At 35.3% G+C, this 21256-nt stretch overlaps 4 protein-coding genes across 6 annotated transcripts; 1 reads left to right on the forward strand and 3 right to left on the reverse strand.

Annotated features, from left to right (window-relative positions):
* Window positions 1–1321: 1321 nt before the first annotated feature.
* LOC108208073 (serine/threonine/tyrosine-protein kinase HT1) lies at window positions 1322–3690 on the forward strand. Of its 3 annotated transcripts, none has more exons than XM_017378552.2 (4): window positions 1322–1523; window positions 1981–2420; window positions 2597–3052; window positions 3292–3690. In XM_017378552.2, exons 2-4 carry the CDS (start codon window positions 2004–2006, stop codon window positions 3547–3549), a joined length of 1131 nt encoding a protein of 376 aa, XP_017234041.1. In that variant the 5' UTR covers window positions 1322–1523; window positions 1981–2003; the 3' UTR covers window positions 3550–3690. The 3 variants fall into 3 exon arrangements, with proteins under 3 accessions (XP_017234041.1, XP_017234043.1, XP_017234040.1); XM_017378554.2 differs by having other exon boundaries at window positions 2054–2420; XM_017378551.2 differs by having other exon boundaries at window positions 1322–2420.
* A 37-nt stretch (window positions 3691–3727) lies between these two features.
* On the reverse strand, window positions 3728–7288 carry LOC108207051 (probable disease resistance protein At1g59620). Its single transcript, XM_064086437.1, has 2 exons — window positions 6258–7288; window positions 3728–5766 (listed from the first exon to the last, which is right to left on the reverse strand). Exons 1-2 carry the CDS (start codon window positions 7261–7263, stop codon window positions 3935–3937), a joined length of 2838 nt encoding a protein of 945 aa, XP_063942507.1. The 5' UTR covers window positions 7264–7288; the 3' UTR covers window positions 3728–3934.
* Window positions 7289–12619: 5331 nt separating this feature from the next.
* Window positions 12620–14182, reverse strand: LOC108208388 (acyltransferase Pun1). Its single transcript, XM_017378921.2, has one exon. The coding sequence runs from the start codon at window positions 14160–14162 to the stop codon at window positions 12813–12815; it is 1350 nt and encodes a 449-aa protein (XP_017234410.2). The 5' UTR covers window positions 14163–14182; the 3' UTR covers window positions 12620–12812.
* A 3884-nt stretch (window positions 14183–18066) lies between these two features.
* Window positions 18067–20185, reverse strand: LOC108208458 (5-OH-xanthotoxin synthase). The gene is made up of 2 exons (XM_017378987.2): window positions 19259–20185; window positions 18067–18928 (listed from the first exon to the last, which is right to left on the reverse strand). The coding sequence occupies exons 1-2, from the start codon at window positions 20132–20134 to the stop codon at window positions 18296–18298; spliced, it is 1509 nt and encodes a 502-aa protein (XP_017234476.1). The 5' UTR covers window positions 20135–20185; the 3' UTR covers window positions 18067–18295.
* Between the last annotated feature and the right edge of the window lie 1071 nt (window positions 20186–21256).

Below are 21256 nucleotides of genomic sequence, written 5' to 3' on the forward strand. Positions count from 1 at the left end.
ATGTGCATTCATAATTTTTTTTATTATTAAACCTAATGTGCATTCATAAGAATATCAAAATATTAAGTGGTGACGGAAATAGAATATATTATATACTACTGATTAAGAGTTTTTAAGAGCCTTTACAAAAGCCGCTAAGAGCATCTCCAACCATGAAGACCCTTTAGCTAAAATCCTAGTTGTCATACCAAAAATAAAAATTATAGCTAATGGCTTCAAAAATTTACGCTCCAACCATCCCCACCTGTTATTAATAATTATAGCCAACCTCCTATGAATGACTATATTTGTCGATCCGCCACACGTCTGTAAGAAAATCTATAGGAGGATTACACATCACTTATTACTATGTTAAAGTGATATATTCTTTTTATAACAATTCAAAATATTTATAACATACTATTTTTAAATTATAGCCAACCAATATAGCCAATACCATCGAAGCAAAATGTCTTACAGGTTCATCAAATTTTACATAATGTCTTACAGGTCCAATTTAGCCAACCATTATAGCCAACACTGTTGGAGATGCTCTATGAATCTCTTGGAACAAGAGGTTAAGAGCCAAATATAGTACGGATGACAACGGGTCAGATCGGTTTTGACATCTGAGATATTTAAATCCAAATTATTTTTAAAATCCAAATCCATATACAAATCCAATCGGGTTTCACATAGAAAATTCATATCCAAATCCAAATCCACGGGTTTCGGATCGGGTTCAGGTTTATCCAAAACCCGAATCCCAAAATGTAATTAGTATTGTAAAAATATTATTTTTGATTTTTTCACCCTTGAATTTCATTATATTTAAATTATATACACTAATAATAAAGTATTACACACTAATAAAATCTCGAACCGTATTTAACAAGTTCTAAACACAAATCTTCACTATGAAATTTTAAAGTAATTCATTAGTTAAACAAAAAAAGACACTATCGCCCAAGAATATACATATTCACATTTTATCTATATATATTATAAACAAAAATTAGTATATTTAAGATTGAAAAAAAAAGTATATTAGTATACTCTATACATATACATAAATAAATACATCCATACATATATATTTGGATATTTGAATTTTTTTTCGGATTTCGGGTATGGATTGGGTTCGGCTCGGATTCGGATTTTAGGTCGGGTTTCGAGACGGAATATCTAATATCCAAATCCAAATCCAAACTCGTTCGGGTCTAAAAATCAAATCCAAATCCAAAATATCGGGTTCGGTAAAATTCATTCGGGTCGAAACGACCAGGTATCTATTCGGATCGGATTTTTCTGTCATCCTTACAATACAGAGCAATTTGTGGAGATGCTCTAACATATGATAGCAAACCAAAAAATCAGGATAAAGATGAACAAAGTCGATAATGTTTTGAAACATTTTGTTTTTGGCTGCTGACTTGCCAGTTGATCACACATAGGATAACACAAACAGGAACAGAGGAGTTGAATTCCCTTTAAGAAATGGAGTCTCGAGTTTATACTACTTTTTTTGAACCATAAACTCACGGGTATGCTCTGAACCTCAGTATGAACTCATCTTCTTTTTTTTCAGCTTGCCAAAAAGACCTACTTTTGTTAATGATATTAGAAAAAGACCATGGAAATCTCACAATACTGTCTCCTTTCTTCTCAAGTCTTGTCCATTTTTTAGCAATTTATATCCACAGAATGTCGAAATTCACGATACAATTTCAGGAACATGCCTTAAAATACTGTAATGTGGATGGAGAACTTGTGATATTGTAAGAAATATAATTTCGAAAATATGTATTCAAGATTTTCTCAGCTGAATAGATTTTGCATGAGGTTTTTGTTGCATTTTACTTCTTGCATGTAAAATTTTACTCAATAGATTGACTTATGTTTGTGAATCAGTTCATGCACTTCTTGAAATCAAGTCATACATATAGAAGGAAACTCCAGTGTTTTAATGGTGTGTTTTGATCCCCTGTTTTATGCAATTAGTACTAGAGTAGAGCTAGTTCTTGATGGCCAAGTCATGTTTTAATCCTTTTGGGCTGCGTAAATCGAGGAGCAGGCCCTTGTCATTGCATTCATCTTCTAGACTGCAGTTGAATACTGACATGGAAAACATGGAAAGAAGGAGATTTGATAGTTTGGAGTCATGGTCAATGATTCTTGATTCTGAGAATGTTGAGACTTGGGAAGTTTCCAAGGAGGATCAAGAAGAATGGACAGCTGATCTTTCTCAGTTGTTTATTGGTAACAAATTTGCTTCTGGTGCTCATAGTCGGATTTATCGGGGTATTTATAAGCAAAGGGCAGTTGCTGTGAAAATGGTTAGAATTCCAACTCATAAGGAGGATACAAGAGTGTTTCTTGAGCAGCAATTCAAATCAGAAGTTGATTTGCTTTCGCGGCTGTATCATCAAAATATAGTGCAGGTCAGGTTTGCATTTGGATTAGTATAACATGTACAACTATTTGGTATTTTTTTTTGCTGCTTTTAACCCATTGTTGTTTCAAATTGTTATAAATTGAAATTGAAATGCTTAGAATCGAGTTTTATGGCAAATTTAATCAAGTATTTAAGGTACTGAATTGTCCTCATTGTCTACAGTTCATCGCAGCTTGTAAGAAGCCTCCAGTGTATTGTATCATTACAGAATACATGTCTCAAGGGACTCTACGTATGTACCTCAACAAAAAAGAGCCATACTCCCTTTCAACCGAAACTATTTTGAGGTTAGCCCTGGACATCTCCAGAGGGATGGAGTATCTTCATGCACAAGGGGTGATCCACAGAGACCTCAAATCCAACAACTTGCTTCTAAATGATGAGATGCGTGTGAAAGTTGCAGATTTTGGCACGTCGTGTCTGGAGACACAATCCCAGGAGTCAAAAGGTAACATGGGAACATATCGTTGGATGGCTCCAGAGATGATAAAGGAGAAGCCTTATACGCGTAAAGTGGATGTGTATAGTTTTGGGATTGTCTTGTGGGAGCTCACAACATCTTTGCTTCCTTTTCAAGGGATGACCCCTGTGCAGGCTGCATTTGCGGTTGCAGAGAAGGTTAGCCAAGTTCAAATTGAAATATTTTGTACTTTTTTGTCGACTAATATACATGCTCTAATTAACTAATTTTACATGAATTTCTCTAGTCCTTTAGCTTTCCACTTTTGTCTAATTTTTTTTGGGATGCAATTGTTTTGGGATACCTATCTATCTCAAAACTTTTATCTATCATTTATGCATAATTACTTTAAATTTAGTCCTGCTTCTGACAAAATTAAAAAAAAATCTTGATGCAGAATGAGCGACCACCAATTCCTGCAAGTTGTCAGCCTGCACTTGCACACCTTATAAAACGATGCTGGGCTGTAAATCCCGCCAAGCGCCCTGATTTCAGTTACATTGTTTCTGCACTGGAGAAATATGATGAATGTGTCAAAGAAGGACTTCCACTTGCTCTCCACTCAGGACTCGTCAGCAGAAATGCGACTCTTGAACGCTTGATAGGCTGCGTATTCTTAAGCTCCTCATCTTCATCAGTCCCTGTACATTCATGACTTGATGGACAAGCAGAGGTCGGAAACTAGATCAATGTTCTCCATTTACAAGGTCACTGTGACAGATTAGTCCACTGAAACTTGAGTAATTCACTGTTATGTATTTACAGCTATGGTGAATAAATTTAAGAATATTTTCGATGTCTGAATGGTCCAAATGCTGCAAATTATCTGGAGTAAAAGATTTTAACCTGACATTCTAAATTAACAGAAATAACTCAATAACATGATAGAACAAATTATATTCCTCGACTAACGACTAATCAACTTCTGTTGTAATGTGCTAGTACTAATAATTAAAAGAAATTATACTTAAAAAAATTATCAAGAGAAGATAGAATCGGAAGCTCCTCCAACTAACCAGCGGGCAGTCACGTCTTACGACTTACAATCTTGCAATATTGATATCAGGGACATGAGCAACCTTATAAAAGTCCTGTCCTTTTTCACCATTTACGCCGTAGACCTTGTCACATAAAGGCATCCTCTTCAACAATAGCTCTTTAAGGGAATTGAGATACATTAGTCCTTCTGGAAGCTCCTCCAACTTTTCACATAATACAATCATCAACACAGAGAGAATTGGCATGCTTCCTTTCTCCACTCTCCACTTCTCCAATTCGTCAAGATTCGACAGGCCAAGTTGGCTGAGTTTTGGGAATCCCATAGCCGAGCAAACCATTTCCTTTCCCATATATGATTGAAGTCCTAAATACAAATACCTCAAAGTTGGAATCTTCTCCAGTACTGACATTGGATCTTTCTTTAGGTTCGCAGACTCTAGCGTTAACCTGGTGATGCAAATTAAAGATGCATCAATATGAGTATTATTAAGTTGTTGCTGCTGCAATAATTCACCTAACTCCGGGATCTTGCCTCTAATGGATAATTCCTGAAACTTGAACTTATTATTCCAAAACAACTGTCTTATGATATTTAGATCAGTTAGATACCCTTGAGGAGGGATCTCAAAATCAAGGGCCCAGTATCTAAGACTAGAAGTTGATGAAAAAGCAAGTTTCTTTAAGTATTTCATCATCTCTTCCACAATACCATAAGAATCTTTTACTTTTATCCTTAGTTTCTGAAGACTGATTAGTTCCTGCAGATCTTTAACCTCACAGAACAGAGGATTAAAATTCTCCAATGTCTCTAATTTTCTCAACCCTTTTAACCGTAATTTTACATCCTTCTCAAACGTGCCCAAGCGACGACTTGGAAGATACAAATGTCGCAAATGTGTCAACTTGCCCAATGTTTTTATTGACTTTAGTGGAGAACAGGTAACCTTGTAACCATCAACTTTGAGAGTCTGTAACAGCACCAACTTTTGTATCCATGGCACTATAATCAAATTAGAATTCCTTGCATTTAGATATCTTAAGTATACAAGGTTGCCTATCACTCTTCCAATACTAGTACCAAAACGATTACCTGAAACAGTCTGTCGATCAAGGTAAATATTTTCTAAATCCAAAATTCTTAGCAACCTAAAATTGGCCAGATGCGATCCCAATATTTGTGTCAAACTGTCACCATTCATACGTAAACTTGATCGATATGGCTGGTGATTACATTTTTTTTTGCTTCTATATTCATCATCATAATGAACTACAAGTTGTCGAGTGTAAGCAAACTTGGATAGATGTAAATCACTTCCATCTTGAAGATTAATGGCTTCGAGAAAATCTTCTGCTTTTCCCTGGGATACCGATAGGTCCCTCACAAGATCATGAAGAGAAAAACTTTTAAACTTTGTAAGTAATGATCCTGAATCATCAAAGCTCACTTGAACCATACTCTTATGAACCAGTTCTCCCATATAAGATTCAGCCACTTGCATCATTGTTTCTCCTTCCCTTTTGTCGCAGGATAGTATCATCCCTTCCGCAATCCATAACTGATACAAGTTTTCTGCCTCTATCCATTCATCTTCACTAAATTTGCCCAGATATAGAAAGCATGACTTTAATTGAGGGGGCAATTCCTTGTAACTCCGAACTAATATGTCGTTTAACTGATTTTGCTGATTTTCTCCCAGTCCCTTCCCTTTCTTTAGGGATGATAGACTATCATTATACACCCTCTCCCACTGTCTGAGCGAAGGTTTTGTTACAAGTATACCCCCCAAAATCACAATAGCTAGTGGAAGACCACCACATTTTCTAACCATTTCTCTTCCTATTTCTTCCCTCCTTTTAACATCTTCCGTGTTATCTGTAGCATATAACAAGAATACAAATATATTTATAAGCTAATATGAATATTAGCTAAGCTGGATCCCATACTTTTAACAAATGAAGGCATTGAAGCATATATGGCACTAAGGTATCAGTCAGTTCATTTTCTCACAGAGAAAACACAGACTAGGGAAAGGTGAGAGAGTAGCAGCTAGCTGGAGAAAGAAAAAAGGAGCTCTAAGATCTTAATTGTGTTGTGGCCATCTTGTAAGAAGCTTTAGTAGAAATTCCCATGACTTGAAAGGAAGATCTAAGTCTCGAAAATGAACATACATTCTTTGGTGATGAGGAGAGAGTCAGCGAAGATGAAAATGAACATGAAAATCGTGATGCAAGTATAAACGACCATTTTTCTTTGATTAAAGAAAGAACTGAGCACTCTGTTTTGGAAAATGAAGTTTTGTTCTTGGACTGTATCATGTAACTAGGATATATATGGAACACAATAAATGCTAGTAAAATATGTACCTAGATAATATCCTTTGGGGAGGGCTTTCAACCGAAGTAGCTCCCAACTATGATCAGCACTTAGACATTCTGGCTGGTATATGAAACCTCTCGGATTTACATGCTCAGCAACCTCAACATTACGGCTTGTAAGCATTAATTTGCTTAGAGAGCCTTCAGCTGTGAATGCAGCTTTTAAAGAATCCCAAGCATCATTTGACCATATGTCATCAAGGACTATCAAGCATTTTTTCTTTTCGTGGATTTGTAGCAGATTTTTCACTAGACTGTCATCATTCATAGCAAGAATTTCTTCTTTCTTCTCATGGTCGAGACATACAAGAATTCGTTGCAAAACCTGTTTTTTCTCCCACTTTTGCGATATAGAAACCCAAGCCAAACCATCAAAGCAAGCCCTAATAGTGGAATGATTGTATATCTTTTCAGCGAGAGTCGTCTTACCCAGGCCTCCCATTCCACAGATAGAGACAAGCGGGTGAGAATCATCACTTTCTTTCACTAAATGTCCCACCAAGAGATCAACAGCTCCCTGAAATCCAACAAATATGGGTGGTTCAACAGTAGTGAAAGAGTGGAATCTCTTCAACTTTCCCGCGGTTCCATTTAAGGAATTTGCTGAATCAGCGGATTCTGAAGTTGATTTGATTTTGTAGTCAAGAAAGCAACTGAAGAGGGGAGACATTTTTGTTTGAATATCAGTGATCCGTCCTGAAAACCTCCTTGTATTCATCCACTGGATTGTTTTTCCAGGGGATGAAATAGCTTTGACCAGAAAGCTTTCGACAACATGTTCAGCGCTATAGGCAAGATCCAGTACCTCCGCAAGCAAAATGCGGATTTTGTCTTCATCGATTCTTGAATCAGCATCCGGTAAGAATGTCTTTATCCGCATGAGCTCCGTCACCACTTGTTGAATTTCATCTTTCACTTGTTGAAGAAGTAGAGGTTCCTCCTTCAACAAGTCAGTGATCCTTCCCAAAACCATGGACAAAATTGCTTCAGCCATCTATAGGTTTCTTTGTTCTTTTGTTTTACAATTGTAGTTGAAATGTATACAAGTATACAACTGGTGATTAGTATATCTTCACATATTACTAAATCATAATGGACTTTCATATAAATCTTAAAAAACCATCCATGAGCATGTGGGTGCAAAGTTCAAGGATTGATCAGCTCATCGTGAATAAAGAAATTAGCAACATGCAGATTCCAAGTTTAGCTGACTAGCAAATATAAACAATTTAAAAAAATACAAACAAAAGCGACCTGGCATTAGGGGTAGATTCTATCAAAAAGTATACTTATGCGGCCTGTGTTAAAGTCTAGATTCCAAGTTCAGTATGGTAATAAATGATGTATAATATTCCTACACATTTGTTAGAGACCCTGTAGAGAGTTTCAAGAAATATAGTCATCTATAGGAGGTTGGCTAAAATTATAGACAATGGATGACTGTGGTTAGAGTGATATTTTTTCACGTGGTTTGCTATATTTTTTAATTTTGATATACCAACTCACATTTTAGCTAAGGGCTGTTATGGCCGGAGATACTCTTACTTTGATCAAGTGAAGGAGGCGATTAGAATATAAATGACGCAAGCATTTTACTCTTACTTTGATCAAGTGAAGGAGGCGATTAGAATATAAATGACGAAAGTGTACAGCCATGTTTACAAAGCAACCAATCTTGAGTAAAAAGCTTTTAATGCTGACATTTTAAATTACCTGAAATTACTCTATAACACCGGCAATCACAAATAATGTTGGCTATATTTTGCCCACCTCCACAAACTTGCATGCAGTAAGATTCCACACCATCTATTACTATATTCAAATGATATATTTTATTTATAACAACGTTAATGATAATAACATACTAATTTTATAATATAGCCAACTAATATATAACTACAAGAAAAGCGGACATTTCTGACCGCCAAAATCGGTCGAAAATAAATAGTTTTGGTCGGTTTTGAGGTCATTTCCGACCACTTACCGACCGATTAGGTTGGTCCCTTAAAACCGGGTCGGAAATGACACATCGGTCCGAAATTAGTCTCATTGCCAACCGACTTCCGACCGCCATAATTGGTCGGTAATGTGTTTACATTTCCGTAAAACTTGGCCCCACTTGTGACTTGGCATACACGTGGACAGATATAAAACCGACCAAGACGTGGTCGGTTATAAGTCGGTCGGAAATACGTCTTTGATGCAAATCAGGAGCCGCTGCTCTAAAACCGACGACAAGGAATTGGTCGGTTTTCCTATTGTCGGTCCGGAAGCATTTTTTGGGTGCACTATTGTCGGTCGGGTTTATCATAATCGGTCGGTTATGAGTCGGTCGGAAAGATTTTTTTTGGTTACATTAGGGGCTTCTGCTCTAAAACCGACCAAGCTTTTGACATTTCCGACCACATGCTTCATTATTGACTGAGTTCATAAACAATTTGGTCGGTTTTCTAGGTTAAAATATGACCAATATTGGTCATAAATAGTTAGTGGTGGTCGGTTTTCTGGGTTTATAATTTCACATTTGGTCGGAAATGTGTGCACTTAGTCGGTTTTCTGGGTTCATTATTACCATATTTGGTCGGAAATGAACAAAAATGGTCGGTTTTCTGGACACTAAATTTGAAAAGTTGCAGTGCTTACAGTATGATCTATACCATATTCCTATCATTTACCAAACCCAACAAAACACATATAATCTCAAATTTCCGACCCAAAAACAGCAAGCAATATGCATTAATTTACGACATAATTCATATACAACTTGGACGTTCAAATTTATAAACAACAAAACACATGCAATTCTTTTAATAAGATCATCGAAACCATGCAAATTCAGTTTGCATCCCCAAAATTATCCACCCCAACAATGTCATTAACAAAAGCAATAATAGTTAGCTAATTAAAAACTAAAAACAAATCTGCTAACTATATCACTATCGGAAGCATCGTCACCAGCATCTCCATCATCCACACTGATGTCTTTCTCCGAACTTTCACCATCGGTAACATCCTTGTTGGCCACTGCAATTGCCTGCAGCAATTCATCATTTGTAATTATCTCCTCCCACATAAAACTCAAACGCACAAATATACATATCGCGCGCGCGCGCCACTACATTATAAGTGGCCTATTGTAACAGCCAAGAAAGTGTGAATAAAGGCCATAAAGTGTTGTTGAAAGTGCAAAAAAAGGCTACGGTAACACTTTTTCACAAAACAGGATCGTAACTAAAATCGGTGCTACCATAGGGTTTGTTTCATCTGCAGTCCTGGAAAATTATTCATTTCCCCCATCATACTCATTTGATATTTTGATTGAATTAGCTTTGAGAACTTGTCACATAGTTTGGTGTTGGTCGATCCAAAAATAATATCTTCAACATAGATTTGAACTAAAAGCATGTCTTTACCGTGATTGAGATAAAAGAGAGTTTTATCGATTGCACCTCTTTTGAAACCACTATCTATGAGAAACTGAGCTATAGTTTCATACCATGCACGTGGTGCTTGCTTTAGTCCATATAGTCCTTTTTCTAACCTGTAGACAAGATCAGGATAATTAGGATCAACAAAACCAGGAGGCTGTTTTCCACATATAATTCTTCTTCCAGTTCACCATTTAAGAAGGCACTCTTGACATCCAATTGAAAAACTTTGAACTTGTTAAATGTTGCATAGGCTAGAAACATCCTTATGGCTTCTAGTCTTGCTACTGGTGAAAAGATTTCATCATAATCAATTCCTTCTTGCTGTGAATAGTCCTTGGCAACAAGTCGAGCTTTGATTCTTATGATAGTTCCATCAGAATATGTTTTGTTCCTGAAGAACAAATTTGTTCCAACAATTGATCAGTCCTTTGGTCTAGGTACTAATTTACATACCTCATTTCTTTCGAACTCATTTAATTCCTCTTGAATTGTTGTAATCCAGTCAAGATCCATAGTGCATCTTCAACTTTCTTTGGTTTTTCCTTGGATAAGAAGTTATGAAAGTAGCACTTCTTGTTTGAACACCTGATTCTGGATTGCCAATTATAAGATCAGGATTGTGATCTTTTGTCCATTTGGTACCATGAGGAAGATTACATCTTGAACTAGATGCTCCCCCGGCATCTGTTGTTTCCTCTTGAGAATTATGTTGTTCTTGAGCTCCCTCTAAATCATTGGCTTCTGATGACTCCTCAGCTGAATCATGATAGTCAAACGACTGACTATAATTTTGACTTTGATTCGAGGAATTTGTTGAATGATCCTACTGCTCCTCCTCAGTAGTTGCATTATTATTTGTATTCTCAGCTCCAATCTGAGTAATATCAGTAGCTATGTTGTCATTAGTAAGAACTTCATCAAGATTGAGTTCATCAGGATTTTGATCAGGAATGGCATCAGGATTAGTATCATTTCGAAATGATAGAGGTTCGTGAGAATCTTCATCCAATCCAGTGATCTTTTTGTCAAATATCACATTTATGGATTCCACCACAATTCTAGTTCTGAGATTGAATACTTTGTATGCCTTTGTGGTTGGATATCCAACAAATATGCCTTCATCTACTTTTGTTTCAAACTTTCCAAGTTGGCTTCTTTCCTTTCACGCTTTGATATGGTGTAACTCCATGCCTATTTATGAGAGTAATATTCTGAGTATAACAGGCAGTATTGACAACTTCAGCCCAGAAATAGGTTGGTAGCTTAGCCTTTTCTAGCATGGCTCTTCCAGCTTCAATTAGTGTTTTGGTTTTCCTTTCTACAACTCCATTTTCTTAATTTGTTCCTGGTGCTGAGAACTGTTGCACTATACTTTTAAATTTACAGAATTCAGTCATTGCAGAATTTTTGATTTCCATTGACTTTTCATCCTCAATCATGTTTATAAAACTTAAGAGAATCTCTGGAGTTTCATCTTTCCTGTGCATAAAGACACGCCTAATTATATATTTTATTTAATAATTGGGTTTGATTTTAATGGAAAACAAATTAGAGAATACTAATAGAAGTAAAAGGTGATTTCTCAAGATTTTAAAATTGATATGATCTCAATATTAATGATAATACTGTGAAAAGAAAATTATAGTGGAAATTCAAAAGGAAAGACGTTTGTTTTGTGTAATTGAATCCGCAGTCATTTGGTAAAGAAAATGTTGGTTATAATCTGTTGCCATTATATTATAAGTAATCTTTGTTTGCTAAATCATTAGTCATTTTGTTAGAAAACCGAAAGGAAAATTTGGGGCCAAAAATTATTAACAGCAGAATGTTGCTGTTGATTTTGCTGTTGGCGCCAAGTGGTTGGTGGCCAATTGTTAAGAAAAAGATGGAAATAATATTTTAAATGTGGTTGGAAAAATTCATGTTTTTTTTTTAGTTTTGTCCCTTTTATTTATTTTCTTCCGTTTTTGACTGTCAACCGATGAATTTCATGGGGCATCTAGTATATGTGGTTGGCCAAAATAATCCTTTTTTGTTGTGGTAAGTTCTTTGCCCTTAATTAGCAAAAAAAAAAAAAAAAAAAAAGTTCTTTGCCCTTTTTGGTATTTTATCATTTTTCACATTCAAGAGATGAATTTCGTCGGACAGCTAAGATGGCCAGGATTCTTAGCAGTCACATTTAACAGTCACATTTAAGTAACAACGGGTACGTCCCATTTTAATTGTTTTTGAATTTTTACACGTATTTTAAATTGTTAAAAAATTCATATCAAAACAAATTTGTTTTTTATAAAATTTATATCAAATAAAAGTTTACAAACTGAATTTTTATTTGAATTATTTTATTAAGCGCGGATATTGTTTTTTTACACCTCAGTATACGTGTAAAAAAGTCAAAAATCATTTAAAATAAGATATGATCCAAATTCAGGGCGGGATCAAAATCCTATTCCAATCATATGACCTAAATATAGATCTAAATTCATTCATCTTTATAATATTCATATACTTTGACTTTAAATAATTTAAAAAATGATGATTAACTAATTTTATCATTAATTATAATAATACAATTAACGATTAGACAAACATAAAATACTATAAAATAATTCAAAAAAGATAAAACGGCACATAAAAATAAATTTAAAACATTAAAATGTTACATTAATATACTAATTCTCAGAATTAGTATATTCTTCCCACAAATGCTCAATTAGTGCATTTCGAAGTTTAATACAAACATCTTTATATTTGATTTTTCTGTAGCTATTAATAAATTGTTGAAATTTTATGTATTTTGAGATTTTAATTTGTGATTATCGCTGTTTTAATTATATTCTAATCTAAATTAATTTATTTTTAATAACATTAACAAAATTATCTCTGTTGTTGTTGGAATATGAATTGTTGATACAATTCATTGATCAAACAGTATTGATGTGCTGGTGGAACTCTAACATATATATGATCAAAACAATATTTAGAATACAACAATAATCCAAACAAAGAGATAAAATCTGAATACTAGCTTCTATGCAGAAGCTAAATCATCCAGGGCACTTATTCAGAAATTATGGGGGCTCTGCCTGACCTCGTTGGATCGACGCGCGGGTTATAAAACAGAAGCATAAGCAAGAAGGCTCGGGTTATTGACAAAATGTTCCATGTTTTTCTGTTCTAAACTTACAACGGCCTTGATACCATCTCCATTCCAAGTATCCATCAAAGTAATGCAATCGATGAATGGCGTGTCCACAAGGGTGACCTTAGTTGGCCTTCCCCACCCGAAATCCATCTCCTGATATATGGGGAAATTACACATACTGGTAATAAAAACAACTCTGTGATTACTTTTCATGTACTGGTTCAATAATGGTGGGACGAGTTGAAATCCGCTGGAATTTTTTGTTCCTTTAAGCTGCATTTTCGCTTTTCTCATTCTCTGAACTAACTGATTGAGGCTTGTCTCGCTCTCCGTTGTTGTTGGGATATGAATTGTTGATACAATGTTTCCTACAGCTGTTGTTGGCAGAGGCGGATCCATTACTTTCCGCATATTAACAAGGTTGAACAAAACTGATGGAGCATGAGCCCCCGACTCCGATGTGGCTGCTGCTGCTGCTACAGCACATCGGTAAAGGAGTGCTGTCAGAAGCTCATTCCGGGTGTATCTTTCTGCTCTGTCTTGAGTTTGCACAGCGGCCTTCAGCTTTGCAATCTTCGTGTTGAGAAACACTATCTCCTTAGTGACCCAATACTTTTCGGGACACATGACTTCAGGTTTAACCGAATCATGGTACTGCAGCTCGTACGCGAAATGAGGACCAAAATGTGAAGATTTCTGGTGATCACCTGAGTGGCGTGACAAATTGGCCCAGTAACAAAGAAACGAGCACACAGTAGCCGCATCGCCGAGCCTGTGCGACACGCTGGCTGCTATAGCTATGCCTCCACAGTCGAAATGATTAAGTTGAACACGCACTAAACTCGAATCTTGATCAATGACCTTACCCCAGATAGAGCCTGGTGGGAAGAGATGGGCTGAATATTCGTCTCCCTTGACCAGAGATTTTTCATGGATCTCGGATAACTTGCACCCTATTCGGGTCTCAAAGAAATCAACACCTTGGTCGCTGCAATCAACTCGGGAGGCAGATATTAGCCTCCCGGCGAATGGATAGTACTTGGACAGTGCTTCGGATAAGGAGCACTGAAGTAAATTTGATATTGTTGTAGTACTTGTTGTATTATAAGCTTTTAATTTTGGTGTTTTACCGTGAGGATAAAAGAATAACATAGGAACATAAAGATCGGGCACAAGGCAATCATATAAGGGAAGATTATAGTCTTTCAGCGATGATTTGGTTGGGAAAGATGGTTTGATGGTGGTTTTGGATCTTGAGATGACATGCAGCTGTCTTTTGAAGATGGAAGATAGCACCAGTCTTTTTGTAATACTCATATTGCTTTCTGTGCGAAATTAGTATGTAATTCTTTGCCGTTATATAACATGTGCGAGCTTGGTTGACATCCTTTGCCGTGTACCAAGTTTGACATGTCAAATATAATTCCTTTAATGTTTTTTAAAAATATTTTAAATGATTGATATTTTTAAATAATCAAGTAATTTTCATCCATTTTAATAATTATTAGCTTAAATATTTTTTTTGAAGCTGTTTTAGTTAATTATAATCAATGTTGAAAATAGCATTATGCATCGAACAAAAAGCCAACAAATATTATAAGAAATTTTATTGTGGAAAACAACATTATTATTAAAATGGGAAAGAGGAAATAATAAATATGTTTTATAATCTTTATAACTATCAATCTCATTATTCTACTTTTTCTCTTAACAATAAACACAGGGGGTGTTTAATTGGACGGGCTTATAAGCCCAGCTTCCTCGCTTATAAGTCCGAAATAGTTTATTCATATAGTCTTTTTAACAAATTTATAAGTTGATTCTCGAGATATAAGTCAGAATTTGAGTAGTTGAAACTGCTAGCTTTTTAGTAACTTATTTTTGTTTTTGAAATTTGATTTTACAAATTATATGTACCGGAAAACTTTAACAGATAATATATATATATATATATATATATATATATATATATATAATAATTTTTATAACCAATCTATACTATACTATTAAAGTCGAAACAATAAAAGTTTGGTCGATCGGTCGGTACTTCGGCCGAATTATGGACCTATTTATATAATCGATTATCTTTTTTAATCAAAACTGTTATCCTTTTTATATTTTTTTAACTAAAAACATTGAATTTTCTAGTTATAACATTGAACAACATAGCAACTAATATTTTTAACGAAAAGACATTATCTTTTTCAGATTCTGAAAACCCTATTTTCTAATAACAACACATGCAACATACATATAAAAATGATATTTTTATTATATATAATTATTAATATATAAACGATGATATATTTCAACTAAATATATTATTGTTATTTTTAATTATTTTATATTATCACTTTTAAAGGTAATATGATAGATACTATGTATTTATACTATACTATACTCCATATTATTATCATTAAACTGAAATATGAATAATTTTATTAGTCGGTCGAGTTTTATCATCCGATCGGTTTTAATATATAACGTGTTCTAATAAACTTTTTATTATTATTAAGGCTTAATGACCTTTTAGCGCTTGAAGTTTGGGTGGAATTTTCAATGCGGCCTCGAAGTTTAAAAACATACCTTTCGACCCTCAAAATATTTTCGTCGTACCTTTTAGCCCTTGTAGCGTATACCGGTATATAACGGGGTGGACAAAATTGACATTTCACACGTGAGGGTTAAAAGGGATATTAAACATTAAAGGTAAAAGGAACATCTAATGTATTTTAATGTATTTTTTAGGGGTTAAAAAGAACGAGATGTATACTTTAAGGGTTAAAAGGTATGCCCAAACTTTACCCCGACACTACTAGAAAAGCGGGTATTTCCGGCCAAAATTTCTGACCGACCAAAGTGGTCGGAAAAAAAGCGGTCATTTCCGACCGACTTACCGACCAAACGCGACCGGTCGTAAAAAATGGCGTCATTTACGACCGCCATTACCGACCGCACCAAATCGGTCGGTTATAATGGGTGTGGGTCCCGCTCACCAACGTTCTTCAGCTGACATGGACGCCATGTCGGTAAAACCGACCGACCCATTTCCGACCGCCTGTGGTCATTTCCGACCACCTTGACTGGTTTAAAATAATTGGTCAGCTTTTAACTAGTTGTCGACCTGTGATTGGCTGAGTGGAGACGAGGTGGAGCCCAGATTATTTCCGACCGATTTTGGCGGTCGGAAATGGCCTGCTTTGTTTCCGACCGAATTGAAACCCGGGCGGTCGGTTTTGACTTCTTAAAAAAACAATAAATTCTATTCGACTAAGTAAACTATTTGAAAAAAATTAAAAATATTGTACATCCGGAAAACTGATCACATTCAATATATTTCCGACCAAACTCATAATTTTAACACAGAAAACCGACCACATGCAACACATTTCCGACCAAACTCATAATTTTAACACAGAAAACCGACCGATTTTGCTTATTTCCGACCGATTTTCGGACCGATACGTCATTTCCGACTCGGTTTAAAGGGACCTACGTGGTCGGTCGGTCGGTGGTCGGAAATGACCTCAAAACCGACCGATTTTACTTATTTCCGACCGATTTTGACGGTTGAAAATGCCTGCTTTTCTTGTAGTGCGAATATGGATTGTCAAGTTTATCCCCCGATTTATACCGGTATTTTTTAAAAAGAGCTAAAAGGTACGATAAAGATAGGGTCGAAAGGTACGTTTTTAAACTTCGAGGCCGCATCAGAACTTCCACCTATACTTCGAGGGCTAAAAGGTCATTAAGCCTATTATTAATTAATCGATTTATATTTCAATTAAATTTAAGATATAAATCATAAATTACAAATATTATAAATCACCGGATATGGCACGGTTATAAGCTAGTAAATTATAAACACAAAAAATTTTCATAACATGTAAAAATAAAAATTATTTCTCACTTATAATTCACTTCTATTTTTAAACAATAAACACTTTTTCTGAGTCTCACCAAAACGATGTTGATTCCGAGGATAAAAATGACAAAAACATGAATGTTGCTTCTATTTTTAAACAATAAACACTTTGAGCATAAGTGTGGGTCTGTTTTGGTGTTCTTGATTCGTTTTGTATAGTACTTTCATGACTTTTTTGCAAGGTCCTGACATATATACTTGTTTTAAGCAATTTAGCCATGAAACTCAAGTTGTTGCACCAGAAAAGTGTCAATTAAGATATTCAGTCGGTGGAGTCATCAGTTATCCGGATAACATAGATTTTCACATCACTTGTCAGAATTGTTAATCATTATGTCCTTTAAAGAAGCGATGACATTAAGCCAAAAACAATCGTCCCTTTCAGTACTGTTATTGGAAGAAAACAGAAAATGATACAAAAACCCTAGCAGGTCCCCAAAACCCTAGGAGCAGCTAAACAAAAACAATATAATGAATATATTAAATATCGTGGACAAAATTGATTATATTTACTTTCTATTCATATCCTATTATTATGCAGTAAGAAAAAATTAAAGAAAGAATTGAAAAAAACACAAATAAATTGGAAGAATATAAATATTATATTAAATAATAATAAATTAAGAGTATCTAGATCACATTTAATGTCAAGGAAGGGAGACTATTAGATTTTTAAAGAGTCACTATAAATTTATTGGAACATCAATAAATTTATAACTTGCATGTCAGATCTTAACAGCCATATTTGACCCTTTTGCAATTTCAGATCCTATTGGCTTATACTCTCTTGTGATGGTTAGTTTATCCGTCGTCCAAATCATGTGTTCGATCCTGGTTGAGAAAGATTATAAGTCATATTTGTTAAAAAAAAATATTGGTCGTGTTTGGGAATTAACCATATAAAAACACTTTTTTTTTGAAGAACTTGCTACTGCTCTGCTCTGCTGTATAAAAAGCATGAAGCATTTATAAAAATGTGAAGCACTTAAAAAAATGAGAACCCTAACTTTTATTTGTGAACTTTTTCTTCTTTCAGTGACATTTTAAAAACTTATAATTTTAATTTACTTAGTATATTTAATTCATTTTTTTACTTTAATCAAGAATCATTTTTTCAAACTAATCCAAACCACCCCATTACTTAGTTTATAATATAAGGAAATAATTTGAAAAATACCGAGTCAATCAACTTTTTGTTTTGAGATCATAAGCATTACTATTTTATTATATTTTGGTCACCATGATCTAATACTGGTCCTATCCTTTGGTAACAATTCTTTGGTAAGAAACAATGATGAAATAACTAATTTTGGGAAATTGATATTGAATAATGCATCGTATCCAATGACATCAACTTCTGGGGAACAATATATACCTTGAACTTCCTAATTTAGCGTCCAAGTGAGAAACTCTGTTAAGATACATTAAGTTCCCCTTATTACACAGAAGAAAAGCTGCAGGATCATCTTACACGTTTTATTTGATAAAATAAGTTGGTCCATGAAATCTTGCAATACGAGATGAATCATGGACAAACATATATTTTAGGTCGAAGGCAGAGAGCATTTTTCCTCTGCAAAGTTAAGCCATTCACAGTCTCCTCGTCGATGTCTTCGATTCTCATCCCATCAGGCAGTTCCCAGTCGAATGTGTAAAGAACATTAGCAAGTGCAAGCTCCACATTCATCACTCCCAGGTTGATTCCAGGGCATTGTCTTCTCCCTGCACCGAATGGAAAGTACTCGAAATGCTGTCCTTTGTAATCGATCTCAGGCCTTTCCAAGAACCTCTCGGGCATAAACTCTAGGGGCTCTTTCCAATTCTCCGGGTCTCTTCCAATTGCCCACATGCTTACAAACACCACGGTTTTGGGCTTGATCTTGTACATATGATCTTCATCTTCGCCAATGACAGAGCTTCCCATCGTTTTTCGGGGAAGTAGAAGGGGACCCGGAGGGTATAGGCGCATTGTCTCCTTCACAACTGCTCTCAAGTAAGGGAGATTCTGAATGTCATCTTCGTCTATCTTCCCTTTCTTTCCCATTACCCTTCTTACTTCTTCTTGAACTTTCTTCATGACTCCCGGGTTACGCATTAATGCCGTCATGGCCCATGTCAGCACAGTTGCAGTTGTCCCAGTTCCGGCAACTATTATATCCTGCAGACATCAGCTATTAATCATGCATGCATGTGACTATTCGCCAATATATTATTTTATATAGTGGCGAATAGGTCAGAAAATTAACATAATAATAATTATCATCCATATTGACAGCTATTAATCATGCATGTATGGATCGGATGTGACTATTCGCCAACATATTATTTTATATATTAGCGAATAGTCAGAGAATTAACATAATAATAATTACCATCCATATTGACAGCTATTAATCATGCATGCATGTATGGATCGGATGTGACTATTCGCCAACATATTATTTTGTATATTGGCGAATAGTCAGAGAATTAACATGATAATAATTACCAGAAGAATCGCTTTGACATGATTCATCGTCAGAGCAAAGGAAGCCGAGTTCTTGTTATTGAGCATAACATCAATGACATCGTCAGTCGTAGATGCGGACCTGTCAGGTTTAAGGTGTTCGTCAATAAGTTCCTGGTAGAACATATCCATCTCCACGAAAGTTCGATCCAGTCTCGCCATCATTCCAGTGAGCTTATCGATCCATCCAAACATGGGAAAATAATCCGAAACAAAAAAATTGGAAAACAAGGCCTCTATCTCAGACAAAAGCCGATGGAATTTGGCGCCCTCACCGTACCTCTTCCCAAATGCAACTCTAGTGATAATCGAACTCGCATAATCCGAAAAACATCGGTGCACATCGACCATTTTCGAAGCTGAAGCCGCCTCCGTCAGTCCACCAATCATCCGATAAACCTCTTGTTCCCTAACAGGCCGAACGGACATCTGAGCTCTTTTCGGCGTAAATAATTCCAGTGTACAAAATTTTCTCACATCCCTCCAATGCTCACTGTACGGCGAAAACCCTACTTCTAGCCCATTATACGACATCTTTTGCTGACCCGTCATCGCAGGCTTGCTACTATAGATGGCATCTTGGGTTTTCAGCACTTGTTTCGCCATTTTCGACGATGATACAACTAGGGCCGGCACCGAGCCTAAGTGCAAAGTCACGAGAGACCCGTATTTCTTGGAAAGTTTCCAGAAAAGCTCGTGATTGGAAGGAGCTTTGTATAACTGGTGCATGTTCCCGATCAAAGGAAGGCCTGGTGGACCTGGTGGTGATGGAAGATCATCCTTCTTTTTTATGTGATTCAAAGACAAATATAAAGCCAGGGGAAAGGCAATAAGAAGAGCTATAATTAGTAGATCCATGTGTAAAATTTAAAAACTCAAGAGAGAGCTAGTCTGGTGTGGAAGTATACACAGTTCAACTTCTTTATAAACATGAATTGTGTTCACTCCATGTCAAATATATGCTACTTTATTTGTCCCATATGGTGGTTAGAAATTTCCTTTGAAACACACTTTATAAATTATTTTTAATATTTTTATTCTGAATAAAAAACTAATATTTAATATTTATACAGATTTTTTTCTCTAATTATTTGTAAAATTATATTTTATATATACATTATAAAACACGGGTGGGGATACTAAAAAAGTTATAATAACTGAATGATACCGGAAAAGTGTTAATTATTTAGGAGTATTTGTTATTCCTAAAATTTGAATTAATTAAGTTGTTATTCTTTTTCTTATTCCCTGTCTCCCTTTTATTTGTTTACAATTTTTTTTATATTGCTCGACACAAATTTTAATATGCATATAAAATATAGTTTCATAATGTATTTTTAAAATTTTTTCCTTTTTTTATAACAATTTAAATAGTAAATTAACAAGAAGAAAATTTCAAAAATAACATAAACAATTATGGGGAGAGAGTTTCACGTGACCAGGGAGTATATATTAATCTAAGAAAAATATCTTTAAATACAAACTTAGACTCAGCAAGCTATGTGATACAAGTTAAAGATAATCTATTATATTATTATATAAATATTCCTTCCCCATTTAGTAAAAGAAAATATTCCTTCCCCACTCATGGGTCGGGAGCAACAAACACATGTTTGTAATTTTTGTAGTGTTAAGTTTTATGCACGTCACTTTTTTTGGAGACCGTGAAGATCACTTATGTCTTGTAAATAAAATATTGTATAAAAATATTACAAAACTCATAATTTTACACTTCTGCTGTACAAAGATCATTATATCATTTCAAATCTCACTGCTAGAAAAGCGGGTATTTCTGACCAAAATTTCCAACCGACCACAGCAGTTTCGGAAAAAGCGGGCATTTCCGACCGACATACCGACCAAACGAGACCGGTCGTAAAAAAATTGGGTCAATTACGACCGACATTATCGAGCGCTCACGGTCGGTCGGTTATAAGTGGACGTGGGTCACGTTCACCAACGTTCTTCAGTTGACATGGA

Source organism: Daucus carota, chromosome 2 (assembly GCF_001625215.2).
Source record: "Daucus carota subsp. sativus chromosome 2, DH1 v3.0, whole genome shotgun sequence".
NCBI lineage: Eukaryota > Viridiplantae > Streptophyta > Magnoliopsida > Apiales > Apiaceae > Daucus > Daucus carota.

What these genes read in the sequence shown, in the direction of transcription:
- LOC108208073 (XM_017378551.2), top strand. Translation starts at nt 2,004, where the DNA reads ATGGCCAAGTCATGTTTTAATCCTTTTGGGCTGCGTAAATCGAGGAGC. An exon ending in ATCATCAAAATATAGTGCAG is followed by an intron (nt 2,421 to 2,596) that starts GTCAGGTTTGCA and finishes CATTGTCTACAG; the next exon opens with TTCATCGCAGCTTGTAAGAA. An exon ending in CATTTGCGGTTGCAGAGAAG is followed by an intron (nt 3,053 to 3,291) that starts GTTAGCCAAGTT and finishes ATCTTGATGCAG; the next exon opens with AATGAGCGACCACCAATTCC.
- LOC108207051 (XM_064086437.1), bottom strand. Translation starts at nt 7,263, where the DNA reads ATGGCTGAAGCAATTTTGTCCATGGTTTTGGGAAGGATCACTGACTTG. An exon ending in CCCCAAAGGATATTATCTAG is followed by an intron (nt 5,767 to 6,257) that starts GTACATATTTTA and finishes TATATGCTACAG; the next exon opens with ATAACACGGAAGATGTTAAA.
- LOC108208388 (XM_017378921.2), bottom strand. Translation starts at nt 14,162, where the DNA reads ATGAGTATTACAAAAAGACTGGTGCTATCTTCCATCTTCAAAAGACAG.
- LOC108208458 (XM_017378987.2), bottom strand. Translation starts at nt 20,134, where the DNA reads ATGGATCTACTAATTATAGCTCTTCTTATTGCCTTTCCCCTGGCTTTA. An exon ending in ATGTCAAAGCGATTCTTCTG is followed by an intron (nt 18,929 to 19,258) that starts GTAATTATTATC and finishes TGATGTCTGCAG; the next exon opens with GATATAATAGTTGCCGGAAC.